General features: G+C 39.3%; 1 protein-coding gene across 1 annotated transcript in view; it reads left to right on the forward strand.

Moving 5' to 3' along the window:
• LOC117384753 (piezo-type mechanosensitive ion channel component 2) overlaps positions 1-25,536 on the forward strand; it is a 139,750-nt gene that overhangs the window by 45,328 nt on the left and 68,886 nt on the right. Inside the window, exons 4-8 of the mRNA XM_055228613.1 lie at positions 3,484-3,526; positions 12,032-12,194; positions 14,929-15,190; positions 16,397-16,610; positions 24,625-24,790. Coding sequence (XP_055084588.1) covers positions 3,484-3,526; positions 12,032-12,194; positions 14,929-15,190; positions 16,397-16,610; positions 24,625-24,790 — 848 coding nt within the window. The remainder of the gene's footprint in view (positions 1-3,483; positions 3,527-12,031; positions 12,195-14,928; positions 15,191-16,396; positions 16,611-24,624; positions 24,791-25,536) is intronic.

The raw sequence follows: 25,536 nt of genomic DNA on the forward strand, positions 1-25,536 counted from the left end.
AAATAGGGGAGATGTTTGCCATTTTTATGTAATAACGTAAGATTTTAGTTGTAGAGGGAACCTTTTCTATTTGTTGCAGCTCATGTTTTTCAATGATACAGTATTTAAAAATGGTTTAATGGGATTATCCAGCATTATTGTTATTGTGTCAGTGGCATAAAGTAGTTTTAATATTATCATTTATCGCAATATTTCTCTATAGCAATATATTGTGGTTCAAAATGTGTTATTGTGACAGGCCTACTCTCAACTGTCCAGTCATAACCACATTGACTTGTATTTCAACAACACAGAAGAAGACTACTGTCACTTTTACACAGCAGACAGTGACCACTTACGATGAGTAGTTTGAGTGGACGGCTGTATCCACCATTGCCTGGCGTTCGTCTTTTTAGCGAAGCAGGTTCAGTTGTGATTGTAGTACCTTTTTAAAACTGTATGGCCCCTTTTTAAAGTCTTGAAGTGGGACTAGACACTTAAACTCCGCCCACAACCACATTTCAAATAAAGCTGTAAAACTTGGCAGTACCTGGAGAACTAAAGAAGAGTCGCCCCGTCCTTATCATTGGACCGGTCATGTGTCAGTTGATCAATGAAGTTAGAAAGGAGTAAGGAAAGGAGACATTATGCTTCCTTTCATAGCTCCTTTAGCATAGGAACCTTCCTAACCAGCGACAAGGAGCTATGAGGCATTCCACAATCCACTGCACAGATCAAACCAAAAATTTCCAAATACCAGTTTACAAGTTACATACTGCAGGAGATTACTAATGAAAAATGTTCTGCACATATAAAATCCATTTTACATCATACAAAGCATAACTGCTATAGAGCCACAACAGCCCTTTTGATATTATACTGTATTTAATCCTTCAATGCAGATTTGCACATATGTGTTTACATTTATAGAAACTAAAAGCCACATGGTTAATTTGCATAATGTTGCAGTAACAGAAGAGCTCCTTTTGCTCATGACGTAGCTCTCGAAGGTCAAAGAAAAGGAGAAGTAACTTATTAAGTAAGGTAAGGTATTTTTGCCTGATTTCAGATTGTGCTAGTGAGAGAGGAGGAGGGGTGTGGCCTGGAGGTATAAGGTACAGTGTGATTGGTTTAATGGGTATCCACACCTCAAACTCTGCCCCTTGGTAATCTGAAACACCTGGCTGCAATCTGGGCAGTTTTTTGTGATGCCATCAACTACTTGAAATAGCAAAAACCGCTGAAGGTAGCACAGACTTAGATTTGGACATTTTTGACCAGAAAGCAGCAAATTTACCTTTACACTAAAGTTGCCAAAAATGACTACTAACAGTAAAACACTTGTTACGTGCTGGCGCCCCTTTGTCCCATGATCTTAAGTGTATTTTATACTTATGCTTGTTTTGTCGCGTGGCTGGTCGCACTATAAATAGGCCGTCTATGTATACCACGCTCTCTTCCCTCTTGCTCCCTCTTGCTCACTCTCACTGTGCACCACCTTGCCCTCCGCACACCTGGGGCATGTGCTCATCATCTTGCTCACTCCATGGCTCTGTTAGCTGCAGTTAGCCTTTTGTGTTTGACCTGGTGGGGTCGGCTGTCTTGTTTTCGCCTTTTGTTTGACAAGGTTAGTTTGGGAATGTTTTCTTGGTTTTAGGTTAGTGATGTTGACACTGGCTTCTACGGCCCTGTACGGGGTTGGCCCGGTGCTGCATTCATGTTCTGTTTGGTCAGTTCATCAGGTCCACTTTTCTGGCATTACTTTGTTTTTGGGCAGGGGAGGGAGTTTTGGTATTTTAAAGCACATTAAAATTAACATAAAATAAACTATAATAACAAATTTGTTTGAGTCCTGTGTGCTCTTCAGTATGTTTGATCCACCCGGGTTGTAACAACCCGTATACACAATTTCATAATTTAAAGTTTAGTTCCACTTTCAATATGCAGGATTAGTCAAACATGTGTGAATGAATCAAACCATTATAAAAAGGCCAGATCATTTATTTACAGTGTTCTGCCCTTCTCTGGGTCCTTTTAGTTTACTGGAGCTTTTTAACCAGCAAGAGTTTAAATAATTACTCTTCCTTGAACAACACTTGTATATATGTGTATGAATGAATGTTTCTCTTTGTTTCTGAAACAAAAGCTCTGCACATCTGTCTCTGCTGAGTTGAATACCTGGAAACTACAGTACACCCACCAGACACACTCATATATATATATACACATGCAATGTCATCCTCATTGTGTTCTATTCAAGGAAATGGCCACCCGTATTCTCTGATATGGATTTCTATATGGTCAAGTCAATGATGATTACATTGTCTTGGGGTACAATAGCATATACTATCGATCAAAGGAATTAGGCAGAAATAGATTAATTGCTTTAAAGTAACTGACTGCAATGTTCCACAGTATGGCATTAAATGTGTGTACCTCCATGGAGACAAGCAAGGGGGTTACTATGCCATGTTACAGATTATACCTGTGGGCAGGTCCATTCTCAGTAAGAATGAATGTTTTTCAGGGTATTTTTAAAGACACCAAAAACCTACTTTATAACGCATATGACTCAATAAGGTATGCTAATGCCATACTGTGGAATATTCCAGGCAAAGCAATAACATCTTCATGGTGTTGAGCACTCAGAAAATTGGTGCATCTTTAAAGATGGGCTATTGAAAAAAAATTGAATATTTGTTCCCTCATCAAAAAACATGCCTGAAGACATTTTAGATCATCCATGCATGTTTCAGTCATTTAGTGATCTCTCCTGGGTCTTATTGGAACCCTCCTTACCGTTAGCACTAAGATTCTGTCCAAGACTCGGCTTACAAGCCTCATGTGTGACATGTTCCCACACGATAATTCTCCATAAATATACAAATGCATGATAGAAAACTATACACTACAACTTTCAAAACCTGATGCGTTGTGCAGTAGTTTCATGAGTGAAATGCACACTGATTGTAATGTGGTAGAGCTCTGAAGGGAGAATGACTTAGCATGGAGAGCAAAAAGGGAAAGGAGACTCAAAAATGAAAAGTGAAACTTATTAAACATGTTAATGTGTTGTTTTCTGCAAATATAACATTTAACAATAAAAGGTAATATGGTGACTTAAATATGTTATGTGTTAGCAGTAAATACCTCATAGAAGTAAAATTGTTAAAATCCAAGAATATTTTATTTCTTTTTACCATTTTGTTGGTATGCTCTCCAAATAACGCTTGTGGTTTTTCCTCGCTGAAATAAAACCTAACTTTCTCATGCTGTCAGTAATCACAATATTTAATAGTTTTGGGAGTGCTATTGTAATAAACTGATTCTTATATTTTTACAGCCTCGAATAAATATTTCACTGCAGTGGAAATGTCCAGTTGAGGCACCTGTAGTCCTGGTTTTGGTTTGTTAGATTTCATAAACGTGTTGATTTGACTTGTTAAAGGTGAGAGAAAATGTCTGCCAAATACTGTGGTCTGAATGTTTATGTTTGTGTTTCAGGCTCCACTTGGGAAAAGTCCATCAGACAGATTGGGTTTGAGAGGTAAGCAGCTCATATATTCTCATGCATTAAATCCCTCCATGATAGTTTTACGTGGGCAGGACTGTGAATTGGATCCTTATTTGTCATATTGTCAGAGGTGAAGATGAAGAATGTTGTGCATAGTGCATGGAACAGTATGTGCATGCCTTATATAATATATGTTATTTTATTCATTATAATCAATAATAATTCATAATAATAATACATCAGATTTATATACCCAAAGTGCTCTACAATGTATTATTCATTCATTCACTCCACATGCCATGGTCGTAAGTTACTATTGTAGCCACAACTGCCCTTGGGCAGACTGATGGAAGTGAGGCCGCCAATCTGTGCTATCAGCCCCTCAGACCACCACACACTCACACACACACCGCATGCATACTGCGCAATATGGGTGAAGTGTCTTGGCTAAGCAGCAGTTTTTGCCACTGGGGCGTCACTGTCACTGACCAGGCCCAGCTTGCTTCGCTTTTGTGATTTATAAGACCAAAATCTTTTTTTTTTTCTCTCCTCTACTTCTGTTATAAAAAAGAGCCATGTTCAAAGGTGACATGCCCTGCACAACTGATCACTTACATATTTTGTATTCCATAAATCAAATTTCATGTATTTTTAATGAAAGGCAACTGTAAAATATGTTATAAAAGGAAATGTTAAAGTGAATTAGGACTGCAGGATTAATGACAATGAAATCACAATTTAAAGAGCAAATGCTGCAATTATTTATTTATTTTTTCTACTATCATTTCTGTACATATTGTATTTTTTGGGCTTGGCTGTAGTAAATCACATTTGTACTTGCCAAATGAATGTTACACATGCACTGCCCTCTGTCACTGCCCTGTGGATCCTGGCTCATAGTAGAATCTGACCGACATTAAGCTCTGTTACCCCTGATAGTACACTGCACACCATCTCTCTATTTTACACTCCTCTCCTCCCTTCTCTCCCCCTCTTCTCCCTCTCTCTATCATCTTTCTCGCCCTCTTTCTCTCCCTCTTCTATCTTGCTCTGCTCTCCTTCCTTCTCACTTTTCTCTCTTTCTCTCTCTCGTCCTTCTCTCGCCTCTACCCTCTCTTCTCCCACTCCCTCTCTCTACGTCCGCCCCTCTCTCCCTCTTCTCTCGCTACCTCTATCTCCTCTGTCCTCCTCTCTCCTCCCTCTCTCCTCTGGCCCCCTTGTCCCTCTTTCTCCTCTGCCCTCCTCTCTCCCCCTCTTCTCCCCAGCCTCTCTCTTCTTCCACCCTCTTCTCCCTCTCTCCCCATCCCCCTCTCCTCCTCCTCTTCTCTCCCTCTCTCTCCTCTGTCCTCCTCTCTCCCCCTCTCCTCCTGCTTTCCTCTCCCTCTCTCTCCTTTGTCCTCCTCCTCTCCTCTCCTCTCCCTCTCTCCTCCTCTCCTCTCCCTCTCTCCTCTCCTCCTCTCTCGTATGATCATATTAGTTGTGGTCTGATGCCTACGGGAATGCCTGCTGCTCGCCCTGTGCATTTTCCAGTACTCAGCCTGCTCGTCGTATAGAACTGTAAGTGGCGGAAGTCCAGCAGTAAACATTTTATCCCTTTGGCTTTCACCTTTTGTTTGTGTTAAGATGCGTTCACTGTCCATATGTTATTTACAGTTATGGTTACAATTACTAACACGGACACCAGATGACACGACTCCAGTTTCAGGCCTATACACTTGAAAACCGCATTTCACAGCTGTTGTTGTTACTATGACTAATACTATGGCAGTTCAAAATGTTATTTAAAAAGCCACAAATATTTATTCAGCGGTTAGGAGGGACGATGTGCTCTCATGAAGTTTAGGAACAGGGTTGTTTTTTTTTGGTTTTTTTTGTGTTAAGGTTAGAGTTAGAGAAATGGCTAAAGGTCCCATATTACGCAAAATTGACTCTAATGAACTTTAAGCCATGTTAAAATGTTGTTGCCTCATCAAAAACATAGCTGGAGTTGTGTTTTGTTTATATTAGGTTGCCTTCATCTCCAAAGCTCAAAATGCTCTGTTCCACCTTGTGATGTCATCAGGTAGTTTTAATTAGTTAACTGTTGTTTTTTTTATATATATATATTTCTAGAACAATAATGTAACAATGTAGCTTCAAAGTTTGGGATTTTCAGGGCTGCAAATGATTCAAATGTTTATGGTGAAGATGTATGAAGTTTGTCTGTGTAATCCTTCAGTCGTCTAGGTATGATCCATAGCAAAAGTAAAATTCACTTCTGTCAACTGGACAAAAGTTTTAGAGTGTGCCCAATGTTTTGCTGCCCAGAAACACAGGGGAGCACTTCCTCTATTACCACTCAATGACATCACAAGGTGGAACAGAGTGTTTTGAGTTTGAGCGAAGGACACTGCCTAAATATGCAGAATTTGTGTGTTTCTTTGAGAACGGTTGCTACAGTGATCAACAATTCAAAACAAAATATCCTAAATGTCCTAAACAGGAAATCATGTTGTCAAAATACTAAGATTTAAAACTCACTTTCAGTACTGTGGAAAGTACTTCATGACCCTGTCCAAATACCCACACTAAACACCTCAGTGAAGTGTGCATTTTCTGAAAGTGCATGGAGTGCGTAGTACAAAAACGCGCAGGGGTGAATAAAATGAGAGTAATCATCCAAACTGTAAAACAACTATCAGCCATGTCGTTAAACTGCAGTTCAATTTATCAGAAAGCCACAGCCTGTAGCCCTGGTATAATCATTTGCTAAATTGACTGTCCAGGTAACAGATCTTACTTGTTTATGGCCAATGTATTTGTTTAAAATATTATCAGTTTAATTGTTAAGTCATTTGTTTCCATTGTATCCAGTTAGTGCTCACCCATTGCTCACTGCTTAGTTGCTAATAGGTTGTTAAGGTTTGAGCGCTGTGCTGTTCCAGTGAAATTCATTGTGAGGAATACACTTACTTGGAGTCTGCATCGCTCCACACTCACTGTAGTACAGCGAGAACAGTTTGGTGAAGTGCAGATCAAAACATTATAAAGAATTGGTACACTCTGCTCATCTGAAGTGCATAAGTGCGAGTATTGGGACAATGCAAATGTAGCAATGTCGATACTATAGTGATAATTAAGAAAAGGCTCTTTTTAAGTAATTGTTCAAATGAGTACGAGTATCTAACTAAATACAATCACTTTCTATTGTCTAAATAAAGAGTAGTTGTATTGAAATGGAGCTTGAAATGTTAGTATCATGACAATGTGACCACTGTTTAGGAGTGATTTTAATGTTAAGATACCAAACATGCAATGTATGTAAATGGTTTGTAAACTCGTCAAGCATTTTTGCAGCTATGTTGGGATGTTTTTGCCCCACAACATAATTCACTGATACAAGTGTTTTGATGGAGCTAATGCTGTTTCTTTGTATACATAATATTAGGTCTGCAGTGTTGTAACCTTTGAGTGTTTGAAGTGATTTTTACTAGGACTTTTATGGAACGATGACAGTTTATAAAATGTACTGAGCTGTAGTCAAGACATATTTATCAGCTTTGAGAGGAAGTATGAACCCGCTGCTCAATCTCAACACATTTTATTAGATCAGGAAACCCCCATTGGGAAGTTTAACAGGATTCCAGCTTTTGTTTAGGATACACTGATTTGTAGGTGGTAGGGGAAACCCACCACACTAGGGGTTAGGGCTGCGTTCTATCATATCACTGATTCACTGGTCATGTATTGTGAAAAGAATATTGTGAGCCTAAAGCGCCATCAACACGTACTGGAGGATTTGCAGAGGCAAAAACTGTGAGAATTAAATTATTAATTAATTATTATAAACATGAGGAGTAGAAGAAGAACTATAACTTAAATAAATGGATAGCTGTAGTAGAGGATTTTTTTTTCATTTGTGCCAAAATGACTACGCAACTCTGTCGAATCCTATATGTATCACCAAAAAGAAAAAGAAAAAAAAGTGGGCACATACCGGCGGTGGAAGCGGGGGTAGATTGGAACAATGACGTCTTGAGTACAGGAGAATAAAAATGACTTAAACATGCATGAATCACTCTAAATACAACTTGGAGAGGGTAAATGAGAAGGCAAATGACTATAAAATGGTCAAAAGCTCTAAAAAGTTAATCTTGCAGAATAGGTCCGCTTTAAATATAACAGTTGAGTCAGTCTCTTCTGCAGACAGCTCATGTGGAAAGTCCCTCAGGTCCATCTGGATCTTCACCATAAACTCTGTTTTTTTCTGACCAGGCAGTAAACAGGCATGCCTGCATTTTAGGGACCTGGGTAAATACTTTGAGAGAAGCAAACAAAAAAAAACATCAACTTTGAACTCAAAATTAACCCGCTTTTGTTCCGACCAGTTTAATTACACAATATAATGAAACACTTTTGTCGGCTGGAGGGAAGATGCAGAGTAAACAAAAATAGAAGTTGATTTAGTGAAATGTAAGTAACTCTGAAAAGCTCTTAGCCTTTTCAAGGACACATTTTATTGATTTAATTGTACACGTAATCATGACACCTCATAAAAGATTTCCCGAGGGCAGTGTATGCATCATGCTGATGGGTTTGAAGTCCGGGTTTTACTACACTTTTGCTGCTCGTGAAAGAAGCAGTAGCCAAAAACATGTCAACCATATCAGCGCCATTTTGCAATTATTTTTTTAAATTAATTTCCACACAATTCTTGTCAATCTTTTGTGGTGAACAATTTAATAATCTAACGGCTCCATGGATTAAGTACGTGCCCCTAACTAGAAGATTTTTGAGATTAAAATATTACCAATAGAAGAAGGGTTGAACAATATTGGTGTCAAATTGCTATTAGAAATTATGTTTTAAAATCAAGATTGAGTTCAAAGTGCACCTTTCAGAACATACATTTCCAGCGTAATGTAATGTCTATGAGATTTTTGCCGAGTCGCGCTAAAATCAATAAATCCTGACAGATAAAGCAGTGCACAGGAAGCTGTAAGTGGATGTAACTAATGACATATTAAACACTTTACAAATGAGGGTAAAACTTCACCAGAGCACACTTCTGTGTTTACAAAGGTACGTCTCTGTGTGTCGGCGCTAATACTAGCTTCTATTAAAACGTTAAATACATCCATCCTTTCATTTTCTCCAGCTAATCCGGGGCTGGGTCGCAGGGGCAGCAGTCTAAGCAGGGACTCCCTCACCTAAAAATCGTCCTCCAGCTCCTCTGGTGGGTCCTCAAGGCGTTCTCAGGCCAGCCGAGAGACATAGTACCTCCAGCATTTCTCTCAACATGGAGGAGCAGTGGCTCTACTCTGAGCTCCTCCTGTGTGACCAAGCTCCTCACCCTGTCTCTAAGGGAGCGCCCAACCACCCTGCAGAAGAAACATATTTCGGCCGATTGTATCTGAGATCTTGTCCCTTCGGTCATTATCCAAAGCTCATGACCATAAGTAAGGTTAGAAACGTAGATTGACCGGTAAATCAAGAGCTTTGTCTTTCGACTCAGCTCCTTCTTTACCACGATCGCATCACTGTAGATGCTGCACTGATCCGCCTGTCATCTCATGCGCTATCCTTCCCTCACTCGAGAACAAGACCCCAAGATACTTGAACTCCTCCACTTGAGGCAAGGAGTCACCACCCAATCGCAGAGGGCAAACCACCTTTTTCCAGTCAAGAACCATGGCCTAGGATTTGGAGGACCCGATTCTCATCCCAGCTGCTTCACACTTGGCTGTAAACTGCCCCAGTGCCTGCTGCAGCCCCTGGCTGCACCTTGAAATTCTGTCCATAAATAAAATGAACAGGTCCGGTGACAAAGGGCAGCCCTGGTGGAGTCCAACATGCACTGGGAACCAGTCTGACTTACTGCCAGCAATGCGAACACAGCTCCTGCTCCGGCCATACAGGGACCGGACAGCCCTTTGAAAAGGCCTCAGCCAGGGTGATGGACGAGTCCGCCTCCGGGCCCCTAGTCTCTGCCTCCTCCTCAGAAGACATGACGGTTGAATTGAGGAGATCCTCAAAGTAGTCCTTGCACCATCTGACAACATTCCCAGTCGAGGTTAGCAGCTCTCCACCTGCACAGTAAACAGTGTTGGTAAAGCACTACTTCCCCCTCCTGAGGCATTGGACAGTTTGCCAGAATCTCTCTGAGGCCGTCCAATAGTCCTCCTCCATGGCCTCCCCAAACTCCTTCCAACCCCGAGTTTTTACCTCTGCAACCACATGAGCAGTGGCACGGTCCACCGGTATTCATCAGCTGCCTCAGAAGACCCACGAGCCAACAAGGCTCGATAGGACTCCTTCTTCAGCCTGACGACTGCATCCCTTACTTCCGGTTTCCACCACTGGGTTCGGGAGTTGCTGCTGCGACAAGCACCGCAGGCCTTACGACCACAGCTATGAGCAGTATCGACAAGAGAGGTGGAGAACATGGCCCACTCGGACTCCATGTGGGAGAAGCTGTCCTGGAGGTGTAAGACAGCGGGCTCCGCCAGACATTCCCAACACACTCTCACAGTACTCTTGGACTTGCCCTTCTCTTCACCCAAGTGTCCAAGACATGAGGCCGGAGGTAAGGTGACACGACAACAAAGTCGATCATCGAACTCCAATCTATAGTGTCCTGATGCCACGTGCACTGATGGACACCCTTGTGCTCAAACATGGTGTTCGTTATGAACAAATTGTGGCTAGCACAGAAGTCCAATAAAAAACACCACTCGGGTTCAAATCAGGGAGGCGTTTCTTCCCAATCCCGCCCCTCCAGGTGTCACTGTCATTACCCACGTAGGCATGAAGTCCCCTAGTGTGGAGTACAACAGAGTCCCGAGTCGATGCATTGTCTAGTACCCCTCTCAGGGACTCCAAGAAGGCCGGGTACTCTGCATTGCCGTGTGGCTTATAGGCCAACACAACAGTGCCAAACCTGTGCCCGAAAGGGACAGGTTTAGCAAAGTGGTCAAAGTAGAGGAAGATTGTTCCAGGTTTTAGATGCATAAAACTGAAATGCTGATTCCCCATTTTAGTCCTGACTCTGGGCACCAGCAGGACGCTGCTCCCTGAAGTCCTCAGTGTGTGAGATAGTTCATATGGCACTAATATGTCAGAGATATACTGTAGCCTGATGGAAGTAGCGTCTAGGTGTTTAATTACATGTGTTTTATAGCTCAAAAATACTTAAAACATGCATTCTTGCATTCTCTCACCTCTCCGCAGATCTTACCTGTAGTGCAACTTTAATGCAGTTCCTCCTACTTATATCTCGTGTATACTATAACATGTACTTTATCCATTTCTGGGGTACTTTAAATACTCTTTTTTTACTCAAGGATTCCTCTCTCACCTTGTTCCGAGCGCCATATTTCAGTAGTAAACATGTTTGTCAGTCTCTTTTAGTTTGAATGGAATTTGACTCACTGCTTAATGGCCCTACATTTATAAAACCTGGCTGTTTCATTACAGGGTGGAACTCTGTATAAAACTCTACACATTGAAAAGAACAGAGGAAAGAGCAGGATTCCCACCGCTTCATGTGAATGGTCCTGTTTACAACCCTTATGCACAAAGCACCATAAAAACAGATTAAATGCTTTTTAAAAGAGTGGTTTTATGACGCCGGATTAAACAGTTAAGATTTTAATGCGACAATGCAATATCGACAAGTGTGTTTGTGAGAAATGTCGTCATGTGAAGTAGACTTTTGACTTTGTTATTAACTTTATTGTCAAAAATTATGGTTTGAGGTTTAATCCCTTTTTCTTCCATTTTATACTGTGACTTAAGGCATTGCATGTTGTGGTGGGTTGGGTATCGTTACAAAAAGTTATGGTACTACCTAAATATGATGCAAATTAGTATTGTCATGATAGTAAAATTTCTTTATTTCAATATTAAGGAATAGACTTGATACTCAATACCGATTCCGATACTAAAATGAAACATTTAGACAATAGAATTGGTTTATTAAATTATTATTATTAAATCATAGTACTTTCTTTTATATTATATTATTGTGTATTCCCTCAGTTGTCCACATAAGTTCCATACTGCCACAGTATGGCATTAAACTTATCTACTATTTCCAAGCAGCTGATGCCACCAGGCCAAGTTACAGGTCAGATCTGCTGAGAGGTAACCCTGCTCACTGTAGGAATGCATGTTTTCCAGGTATTTTTGAGCAATAAAAACAGCTGTAATTATAATTACAACACAAGAGACAAGCAGGTTATGGACCCTACACCAGCAATGTATACAGTGCAATTATACATAAGGGCTGTGAATACAGAACTACTGTTAGAACAGTCATGAGTATGTTACTGAGAAGTGAATAATGCAACAAATTATATAGTGACTTTGAGTTATAAAAGCCACTGTTGGATTTGCTCCAGGTTTTGTGAGGCAGAATAAGCACCAGTGTTCTTCATATCAGAATTAAACTGACGGTTTAGTAGTTTAGTAAAGTCATATTTCTGTAATAGGAACAAAACAACAATAGCTCCACTTTGTCCCTAATTGTCCTTTTCTTGTCCTCCTCCGTGTGTGCAGTGTGATAGGAGCGGACGCGGGAAATGGCATGCGCATCTTCATCCCGGACATTGGAATGTTTGTGGTGAGTTTGGGAATCTGGCTCCTGTGTCGCAGCCTGGTGCAGAAGAGACTTGCGGAGGACATGGGGCAGTACAATGCAGAGTTTGAGCCGGAGGAGCAGGTGAGGAGATCTGTTTGTCTTTGGATTTGGTTTAAAAGGGGGTATTATGCAAAACCAACTTTTTGGAGCTTTCTACCATATTATAATGTTGTTCCTTCATCAAAAACATGCCTGAAGAGGTGTCATCTGGCGACCTCTCCTGAGCCCTATGCAAACCCACAGCATCAACAATGATTTTGTCCTGTCGTAAAGACTGACAGAGGGACCAAAAATACAGATTTGGGAAACAGTTCAACAGAGTTTATTTGCAGATATATGAATGTGAATGAAGGTAGACAGAGCAGACAGTTGGGAGCAGTGTCTTAGGCAGTATTCTTGGAGCAGGTCGTGGGTCGCAGGGTCAGAGGCTGGGGTGTTCCTACAGGACGTGGAGAGCTGGGTCGGAGACGGAGGTTCAGATCGTGGTGGATACACGAAGAAATAAACAGGAGCATGACATGAAGAAAAAACGGAAAATGATAAGATGATCTGGCCCAAAATATCGGGTCCTCAGTCCTTTAGTACTGACAGGTGAAGGCTTGATTGCCTGATCAGAAGCAGGTGTGCGGAGATGGTGCCAGAGTCTCCGCCCAGCTCCAGGCTCAAACACAGAAGGGAGGGGGGAAAACAGCACAGAACACACAAAAAAGCCCAAATGCTGACATGTCCAAAGCTCAGTCCATAAGCTTACATCATCCATGCTCTTGGGTGGCAATTTTCCAAGAAAGTATGATAGAAAATACACTACAACTTCACAAACTTGATGCAATGTGTAATAGTTTCATTAATGGGATGCACGTTGATTGTAATCTGATAGTGCTCTAAAGAGGGAGTGACTTAGAGCAGAGAGCAAAGGGAACTCAGAATTAAAAAAAAAAAAACAACTGGAATTTATCAAAAATGTTAATATGTTGTTTTTGGTTAACATAACAAAACAATAAAAAGTAACATGGCAATCTAGATATGTTATATGTTAGTAGTTAATACCCCATTGAAGTAAAATACTCCCTCTTTAAAGAAGAGACATATCATGTTTGTTTTTGTTTTTTTTTTCCCCTGGGTATTTAGTGTTAAACTAACCTACTTTGTTCATTGTAAACTGCATCGTTGATGTAAAACGGCTTAATAATAGAAACAGGTCCATTGACTTCCTGTTCAAACCTCTTGGCATTTCATTGTAACAAGCTGCAGATTTTCGTCCATGTGTTTTTATTGGTGAAAAATGTCTATTTTTTAACCTTAAATGTATTAACCTTAGTCTGAATTTTTTTAAATAAAGTACAGAGAAGTCGATGTGGTAGGGGGTAGGTGAAGACTACAATTTTCAGAGCAATCTATAAATATCGATGAACCCAAAAGTGGACAAAAACACTCTAGGTGGAAAAATCATAAATTGAGAACTTGAGAATTTGAAACGTCTGTGATTTATGTCCATGATTATAAGAAAAAAAAGTCATCATGTTATGTTTTCATATTTAAAAAAAAAGTATAGTATTTTATATGTAAAATGACCAAAATTGTGAGATATGAATCTCAAAAATGTATGGAGCCAAGTAAAAATATCTTGCTTGATTTGGGATATCCTATTTAGTATTTCAGCAAGCTAAATAAAAAAAATGCTTCTGTACGTTTTGTCAAAATATTATTAAACACAGGACTGTAGAGTTTGGTGTATGTAGTGTGTAGATGTGTAAGAGGTGAGCCTCCATGTTCCTATATAAACCTATGGATGCAAATTGATTTAAATAAATCCTAAAATGTATTACCCTTTAAAGTGGGCAATTTTGTGTCCTCCCTTAAAGACTCAATTTACAGAGGGCCTTATTACATTTTGCCAGTCTCGTAGCATGGTAGAATCTCATGCTTCTTTCACCCCTCTCTCAGATGAATTCCCGTGGCCGTAGTGATTTTTGTGTAGATGACTTGGACTGTGCCTGTTTCCGTTGGCTCGTCTCCTCTCTCTTTACGACTCTGTGTTAATTAAATCAGCTTCAGTTCAACTCTGCACATCGCGTTGGCACAGATGGCTGCTCTCCATTGCTGAGAAAAAGCTCACATCCAGCTATAGGTGGATTCTAAGCACTCCTCTGTCCAATATAAATGTTTTACTGCATTCAAATGAGATATTAAACTAACAGCGAGTGGGGTTTCTCATACTGAAAGCTATAAAACAATTGAGAGCTGTTATGTTTTCACTCTGACGGAGGCCCAGCTGCCAAAAAGAGCTCAATTTAAATCTGAATTCAAGCCAGATCCAGTGGGCGATAATTCTCCATGTTTCACACATGCACAGATTACTAGTAATAGTAGTAGTAGTAGTACTGTAGGGAGCAGTCACGCGACTAATATTTCAATTATTCTGCAATTTCCATACTAAGGGAAAGGTTTGATACTTGATGCTTAACACAAAAAAAGAAAAAGTAGTAGCTTCTTTAGAGAATTCACCATGTAACCTTCTGGAGGTGGCACATCATCTGCGTGATTTCAAGGAAAAAGTGAAAACCATACTCGAAATATTATAGGTATTATAGGTATTATGGGTATTGGGGCTTTTGACAACTAGAAAAGTACTGATGATTGTCAATATGATATACCCTTGCCACTGGTTTGAAGTACAAAACAAATACTTATTAGCTTATGCTCATTATAATAAAATAAAATAAATGTTGTATAATAAAATTACATGAAACCTTAATTCAAGTTATAATGGTAATAGTCAAACAGTTTTTTTCTAAATGTGTCCATCCATCCACAGGAGGAGGAGGAGAAGCTGAGCCTGGACGATGACAACATTTTACTGGATGATCTGGAGGCCGGGTACGAGGCGGAGGAAGACGAGGATGACGAGCTGTTTGATGATGAAGAGGAGGAAGAGGAGGAGGAGGAGGTGAAGGAGAGTGCCAAGATGAGAGTGCTGCGGATCGTGGCTGAAGTGGCCTCTAAAGTGAAGGACATCATCGGAAACCTGATCACCACAGCCGGGAAAGTGGTGGTCACTATTCTACTGGGCATGACAGGTGAGACAGCAGGAGGATGACTCAGAGGAAGGAGATGAGCGGCACCTTTTAAGTATTATCATCATACTTTAAAGGTACATTATGTAACTTTTCTGTTGGGAGGTGAGTAAATGGCTTGAGACACCATTAATTGACTGGTTCCATATTTTTTTTCTTTATCAGAATCAGTAGTCACGTTTAAAGACTACAGTGTAACTTTTTTGTGGAGGGTCTGCCACTGCCTTGTCTCCATAGTAATGTTATTGCTTGGCATCGAATGTTAAAGGTTCTATACTAATAAAATGGATTCTTGTGAGCTTTAAGCCATGTTATAATGTTTTTATAATGTTTGTCTCCTCAAAAACATACCCGGAGTTGTGTTGTTGTTTCATTCACAGATGTTGGAATAACCCTGCATTATTAGTCAACTTCTCCAAAGCTCAAATTGCTCTGTTCCACCTTGTGAGGTCATGTAGTGGTAGTTTTTATGTTAACAAAAAAACTACCAGTTTACGTTTTACTTTTAGTTCAATAGAGATTGGCAACTCCAGAGCTGAAATGATCAAAATTATTCTGATGAAAGTATATGGTTTAAAAACACAGCAATTCCTGTATTACCACATGACATCTCAAGGTGGATAGAGTGTTTTCTGTTTGAGAGAAGAACTCAACCAAAATATGCAGGGGTTTTATGTTAAATGCACGAAAGAAACAAAACAAAAGAAAAATGGGTATGTTTTGATGAGGAAGCATTATTAAATACATCAGAAAATGGTGTCTAACATAGGCCCTTGAATGCCATACTGTAGAACAGGGGTTGGTAACCTGCGGCTCTTTCATCCTTATACTGTGGCTCCGTCGCTCAAAATAAGCATCACACTCGCAGAAGCCGGTATACCGTCCAAAACAAAACAAACACCACTCAGGCCTCACAGACGGCAGCTTACAGTCCTGCGTAAAGATTAAAGTGACTTCGTACAGCCCCGATTTGCAGACACTGTGCTCAGAGGTTCAGCAGCACAAGTCTCTGTAGCACTTCATAGATTTGATAAGCAACACACTATAGTTGTTTATACAAAGTATAAAAAAACCCCAACATATACAGTGGTATCTTCATTTTAGATGTCAAAATGTATTTACGGCTCCCAGAAACATCATTCTAACATGGCTTAAAACTCACAAGATCAATATAGGATCTTTAAACATCTGATTTGTTCTTCTGTGCAGGGATGATGTTGCCTTCCCTGACCTCAGCCGTGTACTTCCTGATCTTCTTGTTCCTGTGCACGTGGTGGTCTCTGTGCCGGACCTTCGACACGCTCCTCTTCAGCTGCATGTGTGTGCTCATGGCCATCTTCAGCGCCGGACACATCATCGTCCTCTACCTCTACCAATTCCAATTTTTCCAGGAGGCCATTCCAGCGGGGGACAACTACACCAAGTAAGACCTCTGAGTTTGGGAACATTTCTATCTATTCCTGAGTGATTTGGCAAAATATTAATCTTTTTTCCTCTTAATTTATTTATTTCAATTTTTCAATTTTTTTTTTTTTTGCTTTTAAAATAAATCATATGAAAATAAACAAGAAACAAAGTTCTGGGTTCAATCCCCGTTTCACCTGGGCCATTCTTTCTGGAGTTTGCATGTTCTCCCTGTGTCTGGGTGGGTTTCCTCCGTGCACTTCCCATGAAACCAAAACATGCACCATAGACTCAAAGCTCCTCGAGCTAAGGTAGTCCCGACCAAGCCTAGCAACCAAGTCAAGGAGATATTTCTCAGGGGGCGGCACTGCAGCGCTCACTGCCCCTGAAGAGAATGCCCCAAAAGCATTGAGGGAAATTTCCCTACAAGGGCAATAAAGTGTACCTTAATTTGACTCATTTAAACTTAAATGCAACAACTTACTGAATCGGGTTCTAAAGCCAAAATCATACTTCAGACCATGCGTGTATGGAGATAGATAGATGTGATATTGTGAAAGATTATTGCCAACACAATGACATTTCCATAGAAGCAAGCAGGGGGAGGCTCTCCTCCAGGCCAAATCAGGGTCAGGTTTTAAATAAGAGTCAGGTTTGTGGAAATGCAAGCCTGCTCACAGTAAAAATGCATTTTTAAAAGTGCAATAAAAACAAAATTACAAAAAAAAGAGCTTATTATTAAATGCTAGTTAGTTTATTTTTTGGTTAAAATGTTATGCGGTGGGGTTTTAATGCAAAAACAGGCTTTAAAGACAAATGTCTTTTCAGAGCTCTGCCCTAAACCACATGCTTTTATTGACAGAGTATTAGCTGTAGACCTTTCAGTTGGTTCTTAATTAGGTAAAACCTTCATGTATTGCCCAGCCCTAATTAAATGTTGCAGAATTTAAGTAATTGGAAAATATAAAAAGGTGGAAAACACTTAAAGATAGTAAATCTCACTGCATGCTGGAATTACATTTCAAGTTCAAGTGTTCTGAATATTCACTTCACTTTTAATTAAAGTCATCAGTTAATAAATTGCACCAAATTAATGAATGAATCGTATATTTACACATTTATATAGACTTATGTTGTTATTCTCATTGCTGAACACACTTCCTATGTTAAAGTAGCAGGGCCGCTCTGTCAAGTGCAGAGTTATGGCCCTGTCTCACACTTGTTTAAGTCATTATAAACATTTACTATTAACACAAACATAAAGGGGAAGGCACTTATTTCAATAGTAGCTAGTAGCTCATTCACTAAGACCTGCAAATACACACATGGCTCTATCTGAGGAGCTTTGAAAAGTAAAAAAGATGACATGACATAGTTGGTCTAGATTACTTGATTTAACATATTTTGGTTTGAAAAAATGGCAACCCCCCCATATATATATATATATATATATATATATATATATATATATATATATATATATATATATATATATATATATATATATATATATATATATATATATATATATATATATATATATATATATATATATATATATATATATATATATATATATATATTTTATAAATACAAAACCCATATCTTCAGATAACCCACTCTTTTCAGTTGTGATCACATATAAATCCTTATAACCTAAATAAAATTAGTAGACACCATCAACCGTTTAATCGACTGCAGGACTGAAGGCCTACTGTCCTACTTCAAATGGAAAAAGAAAGAAAATCCAATATGAGGAGGAGCTGTTAGCATTTCAAATAGACTCTGTTCTATTATGCATGAGCGGCTGTCTGTGGCTTGCGGCTAACCACATAGTTTAAAACCACACAAGTGTAATCTGGAGCTAACTGCTTCATTTAGTCGGGTGACAAAGGCATCAAGACTGTACTTTTGTACCTGTGATAATTATGCTTGACGATCAGAAATACTCTAGTCTTTGCACGGTTCTCAAAATGTTCACAGTAAAACACCCGTCGCACACTTAAGCCCAGTTTAGATTTGCTTCTGCCCAACTTTGGGGAGGTGTGACCCGACTTTGTGTGTTTGTATGTGATTTTTAAGCCGCTGTGCTCCTCATTTATGTGGTGTCAGTGCGATTCTGAGCTACTAAGTCATATCACAACCATAAAACGTGTCAGTGGCAGACGGAGTGACGGACACGGAGGCACAAGGTACAAACTGCACGAACATGAGGAATAGCAAAAAGGACAATGATTACTTTATTACTCACCATAAAGTTATGAAGGTTTCTATCTTTGTTAACTTGCAACTTTAGCTTATGGTGTGAGGTCTCTTCATAGTCTTTGGGTTCGGACGATTATAAGATTTACAACTCCATCCAATTCTTCTTGTGTCTGTAGCCTGCGCTTTTTGTTGCACATTTAAGTCTCAAACCTTACATAAAAGATTTGTTTTTCCAAGTATCATTAGATGTAACTGGATCTGTAAGACAAGTATTCCAGGACTAAGCCAGGACTCTGCAATTGGACTACATCATTGCTACAGTAGTTCAAACAAACAAAAAAAAAACTCAAATAGGGACCAAAAAGTGGTTAAAATGGACTAAATTAACCAAATATTACAATTTTAGAACCTCAAATACTACTAAAATGGCACTTGTATCGCAGTTTGAGAAACATGCGGTGAGACATAAGGTGAGTTGTTGTACAGTTGTGGAGTATGGTATGAAGTTAGTTCTGCCCCTTTATTTTCTTGTGGACTTGGTGGTTGTCACATTAAAGTCGTCAAATCCAGATTTCCTTGTTCTGAATAAGAAAAAATTGAATCCAAATTGTTGTTGATCAATAAGAGGATAGAATGTTTTTCTCCAGCCCTGTGATAAACCTAAACTTCAGGTTCCATTTTTGTCAGTGGATTAACAGAGCATTAACTGTAGTCGTAAGTGCCCTGTTACTCTTTCTGTGATAATGATTTTGTCTTTCCTCCTCTCCTCTCATCCTCTGCTCCTCTTCCTTTTTGCTACCTCCTCCCCTCCTTTTCCTCTCCCCTTCCTCCTCTCTCTCTCCTCTTTTCCTCCTCCTCCTTCTGCATTTTTCTCCTCCTCTACCTCTCCTCTTCCTGCCTCCTCTTCTTTCCTCCTCTGCTCCTTCTCCTCTCCTTTTCTCTCTTCTACTTCCCCTCCATCTCTTTATCCTTTCTTTTCCTCCTCCATTCTCCTCCTCTCCTCTTCATCTCCTTCTCCTCCTCCTCCTCCGCTGTTTACCTTTCCACCTCTTCATTATTCACCTCTCCTCCTTTCTCCTCTTCTCTTCCTCTCCTCCTTTTCCTGCTCCTCTCTTCCTCTCTCTCTCTCTGCTGTTTGTTCCATCGCCCTTGGTGTTACAGAGTGTATCGATCCAACAGTTTCTCATTTTAAGCTCTGGGTCCAGGCGTTTTACTGCTATGTATAGGCCCCTCCTTTGCCCCCCTCCTCCTCCTCTGCCCCGTCCTCTGATCAGATAACAGTAATTACAGTACAGTATGGCATTGACAGGTTTTCTGCTTAAAAACAAACTCATCACAACTAAAGTGGCTGTACACATTTTTTTTGTGTGTAGGTGAGCAATATTTGTTTTATCCCAGTCTGAGGCAGCAACAATTAATTGTGAAAACATATATGCAAAGATATTTTTATAACAAAGACAGTGGCTTTATTAAATCTAAATGTCAAAAACAGAAAAAAAAAAAAATCTATGTGAGATTTATGTCAGTAATACACTTGGTTCAAAAATATTCCCCATCTAAGCCTTCAGGCACCATATTTTGACCTTTATTTGTTTAAAATTGTGTTTTGAAAATCCAAATTTACAATAAAAATTATAGTTTGATTGGTCAACTGCTCGCTAGTTGCAGTCCAACCCCGGTACAGATAAGGGTCAAACGGACACAGCTAGGTGCTGTCTGCATCCAAAGCATTTTATCCTCCTGGAATCAGGAAGTGCACTGTTTGCATGTTAGTTGTTTCTAGCTTTACTGTCACAGCAAAACTCCACTCTGGCCTCTGACAGTTGTGAAAAGCACTTAGGATGCTCACATAAGGCAAGTGAGGAACGTTAAATCTCTGCAAACTGTTTCAGATGAACTAGTTTTGTTTTTCACATTCTGCAGTAAAAGGTACATTTCATGGAGTGGCTCTGATTATATTTTTAAACCATACATGCTGCATATGCATATTTCACTGCGATAGACTAAAAAAAAACTACAAAAAACTTATAAAGCAGCTTGAATTATTGAGACACTTGTCTTAATGCATTCCTGGTGACTTCCCACAGTTCAGTGCAGTTCAGTGCAGTGCAGTGGTGATATTTGTGTTAGCTGAAATGTGGCGTCCCGCTCATGATAAATGTCCATGATAATAACACTTGGACCTGTGTCCGTTTCCTCTTCCTCAGCTGATTTCCTATTTGTGACTTATTTAAGACCAGCTCTGTTAGCTCCTGCCAGCTCCTCCTGCACGGCTAAAATACAGTCGGTCATCATTTGAATACTGATCCATCTGGATATGAGTGCTTTTGAAAGTATTCATTGAATTATTTAGCATGTATTATACTGACTGTTTTCAATATACATATACTTTTTCCTCACAAAATTGGTTTGCTGGCGGGGTAAGAAAATTGCACTTTAAATACGATGCACTGTATGACTTTTCTGGCTGGGAGGTCCACAAGTTACTCTTCTTCATTGCTTTATTCCTTTGCCTTTGTTACACAGCTTGGCATTAAACTTATCATGTAATAATAAAAAAAACAACAACAAACAAACATTGTTTTTATAGCTCAAAAATACCCTGTAAAACATATGTAGAGAAGGGTTTCAGCGGTAGTCATCTGGACATCTGTTTTTTGCGGTCCAGACTCCCATCCAGAAGCCATTTTCAATTTGGTGAAACTGGCTTGAGGCAGTAGGCTTTATGAGTTAATTAGGTCCAGGTTAAAAATAAAAAAATATAGTTCCAGCCCTAAAGGGAGGTTTAGAATGAAACTGCCCTGCCCTTGTTTACAGCTAACATCATTATGGGTCAAAACGTCTTGATTAAAAAACAGTGTTCAAATGACAACCATTGAAACCTTCTGTGATTTCAACCACTCCTGGATGAATGAGGGATTATACTCTTGTAAAACACTCTTGCCCCTCTGCTCGTCTGTATGAAGATAGATAAGTCACTCACACACACACCCGCACATCCCCCCCCACACACACCCCCACACACAAACACACACAATCTGACATTTTCAGACATTTTCAAATTCTTCAAATTCCAAAATCCAAAAGTAGTAAGTCAAAAAGACTAAATTAATGATTGTTTTCCAAATGTTTATTTTGTCTTAATCCTAATCTTTATATTTTTTTAAAATTAAACTTTAGTTCAAAATAATGACAATACATTTCATTTTGTGTCTATTTATAGGGAAATGGTCTTAAACCCTACACGCTCAACTATTCTGAGATACACCAAAACAAATCACCTAATTCAGGCAAAAACAATATTATGATTAGTATTTCAGTCGTGTTCTCCTCATACCAGCCTGTGCTGTTGACGTAGCATTGGCCTGGCATAGGTTCACTGGAGCTGAGGGTCTGTTTACTTCCTCTCTGTGTTTCCTCTGTTCACGTTTACAATGGACTTTCCCCATTCATGTCAGCGCTGTGTGGCCTTGTACTGCTGTTCCACAGAAGGCAGGAAAACAGCCAGCGGTTTCTTCTTTTGAACTTGCACAAATGCATAGAAACTGGTCAGACACCAGCTCATAAATCTGTGTGGCCGTCTCTGCACTGTAAAAATATAATACTGTGATAATAATGCAGTCATAAATACATTAACGGCTGTGGCCAAGCACTGACTTTATATTGGGTTTTATTTATTACAACTGTTTGATTTTCTGTTGAACCCTCACAGTTTATTTTGTATTTTATTTTGTTATACTGCTTTCTATTTTTTGATTTGTTGAATTATGAAAACACACGCACGCACGCCCCCCCCCCCCCCCCCCCCCCCACACACACACACACATATATATATATTACAATATTTTGAATATTTTATTGCAAATAAATAGATACATTATTGTACATTACATTTGTTTACATTCAGAAATGTATCTTCTGAATGTTTGGGCTAGTTTAGATTCATTTATGGTGCGTTCACACTTTTTGTTATGTATGTTGTTGTTATGTTTTGGTTACTTCATTTGAAAATTTAATGGAACTACTGCTCTAGATAATTTTACTTTGCAATTGGTACATCTGATTAATTTAAAGAGGAAGTATTACACTTCTGTGGGCTATTAACTGCTAACATATTATAATAACATAACATATTTAGATCATCATGTTACCTTTTATTGTTTTTAAAACGTTATATTCACTGAAAACGACATATTAACATGTTATAAGCTTCACATTCTAAGTCAGTGCCCTGTCAGAGCGCTATCACAACACAATCAGCGCGCATCCCGCTAGTGAAACTGCTGCACATCGCATCAGATTTGTGAAGTTGATTTGTACAGTTTTGTATCATGCTTTTGGATATTTATGGAGAATTGTAGTGTGGGAGCGAGGATGACGTAGACCTGTGAGCTGAGGGTTGGACAGAATCACACAGTGAACTGTAAGGAGGGATTAAATAGGGCCCGGGAGAAATGATAGAATACTGAAACATGCATGGGTTGTGTGTAAAAACCTCTTCAGGCATGTTTTTGATGAGGGAACAATGTTATAACATTGTAGAAAATTCCAAAAAGTCGACTTTGCTTTTTTGATTATTTTGATAAATAAAGTTTGTTATAGAATCTCACACCAATGTTAAATAATTTTGAAAAAATAAAAATTTAAACCAGTAAAAAAAATGAACCAACCTGGGCCTGCTAAATTTATATCAACTTTTCAATTATTAAAATAAATATTCAGAATCAAAGTAATTTACCGGCATATAGTACTTTTTTGCAGCGCAGGAAACTCCAGAATCCATTATGTTGTCATGGGAGACGTCAGCACACTTCCTGTTTCTTTATTATTTGCTGGGGTCATCTGACCTCATCACCGGCAGCATACTGGAGGAGTGACTGGACAGTGGTTAAAAATGTCAAATTGTTCTTAAATACATAGTGCACTGTGTAAGAAATGAAATAACACAACAGGTAAAGCAGTTGTCTTATAACCATTAAAGGCCCCATATTACACAAAACTCTTCTCTTAAGAGCTTTAAGCCACGTTAGAATGTTGATACCTCATTGAAAACTTACCTGGAGTTGTGTTTTGTTTTATTGACACATTTTTGAGTTACCCTTTATTATTTTATTATTATGTTTTATTTATTATTAGTCTGTCTACATCCCAAAGCTCAAAAGTTTCAATAGTTTTCAAGTTAACAGCGACTTTTTACCTTTAGTTCAGTAAAGACTGACAATTCCAGGGCTGAAATTATCAAAATTCCAATCCAATGATCTAAATGATTCTAGTGAATCGAGTTTTAAAACACATTGGAGCACTTTCAGTATTAGCATATGATATCACAAGGTGGACCAAAGTGCTGTCTGTTTGAGAGAAGAACTCAGCCTAATTATGCAAGGTTTGTTAAACATGAGTGAATGAAACTAAACACACCTCTGGCTATGTTTTTGATGAGGAAACAACATTATTATGGATCAGAAAATAGTGTAATATGGGCCGTTTAAGTTGGTGTAAAGTTGGTAGTCCTTTAAGCCATTGTTGCCCCACTGTGACAGCTGGTACTCCCAATGGAAGAGGTGGGTAGAGTAGACAAAAACTTCAACTTCAACATTACCTTTCCAGTAAGGGTAACGTTACTCAAAATAATATTTTTCAAGTATAAGTACAAAGTAGTGGTCCAACAAACAAGATCATCCTAAAGCTATTCAGAAAAGGTTAATTTCTGTCTTGTTGATGTGACTTTTTTGGTATCGATACTTGCTCAAGTTAGTAACTAAAATCAAAATCAGTTTTAGTTTCGATTAGCATCTGATTTTCGATACTCTTGTGCTTTTGTGTTTCAGAGTGTTTGGCATCTCTCCCATCATCCACAGTAATTGCTCGTGCACGTGGCGTCTGTCTCTCCACCCGCGGAGACGCTGGTTCCACTTTGTCAACCCCATCATGCTGCTCCTGCTCTACTACACCCTGGCCACACTCATCCGCCTGTGGCTACCCGTGGATCACATGGTGAGCAAGAGGGTTACATAGCACTTTTAAATAGTTTTGTCTTTGTGTTTTTATTTTACTGTCTCCTGGTTCAGCCGGTTTTGGTTTTCCACAAGAATACTGCTGTGCTTACTTTAGCAAGGTACATTAAAGGGACTATATAACACTCATTTCTGATCTATATTATAATGTTTTATCCTCATTAAAACATACCTGGAGCACACAATTAAGACACAAACCCTGCATAGAGTTCTTCTTTCAAACAGAAAATACCTGTTCCACCTGGGAATGTCATGTGGTAGTACAGGAAATGCTCCACTGTGTTTTTAAATTTACATACATCTTCACTAGAATTATTTGAAAAATTTCAGCCCTGAATTGCCAAACTTTGAAGCTTTATCTATACATTATTTTATCCTCTTTGAAACATCTTTGCTTCTCAGTGAACCAGATGATATTGTAGACTTTCTGTGACAATCTCAACTGAACAGAGGGTAAAAAATGTATGTATTGTAATGTATTCGAGTGTATTGTAGAGTAAAGCAGTCCAATAGAGGTTTATGTTTGAGAAAAAAGAGTTGCCCTAACGAGTCCTGGAGGTGTAAAAAGAGGCAGGGGACTCTGGATGAACACTGCACGTTATTATTGGCCATTCAAGACTGTCTATGCTTCCACGCAAGGAGTTTAAATGGGACAGCCTGGAGACAAGGTTGCTGAGATAAAATGAGCAGGCTGCTTCTCTGAGACGAGTTGACTCAGAGAACCTG

This window comes from Periophthalmus magnuspinnatus, chromosome 17 (genome assembly GCF_009829125.3).
Source record: "Periophthalmus magnuspinnatus isolate fPerMag1 chromosome 17, fPerMag1.2.pri, whole genome shotgun sequence".
NCBI classification, from domain to species: Eukaryota; Metazoa; Chordata; class Actinopteri; order Gobiiformes; family Gobiidae; genus Periophthalmus; species Periophthalmus magnuspinnatus.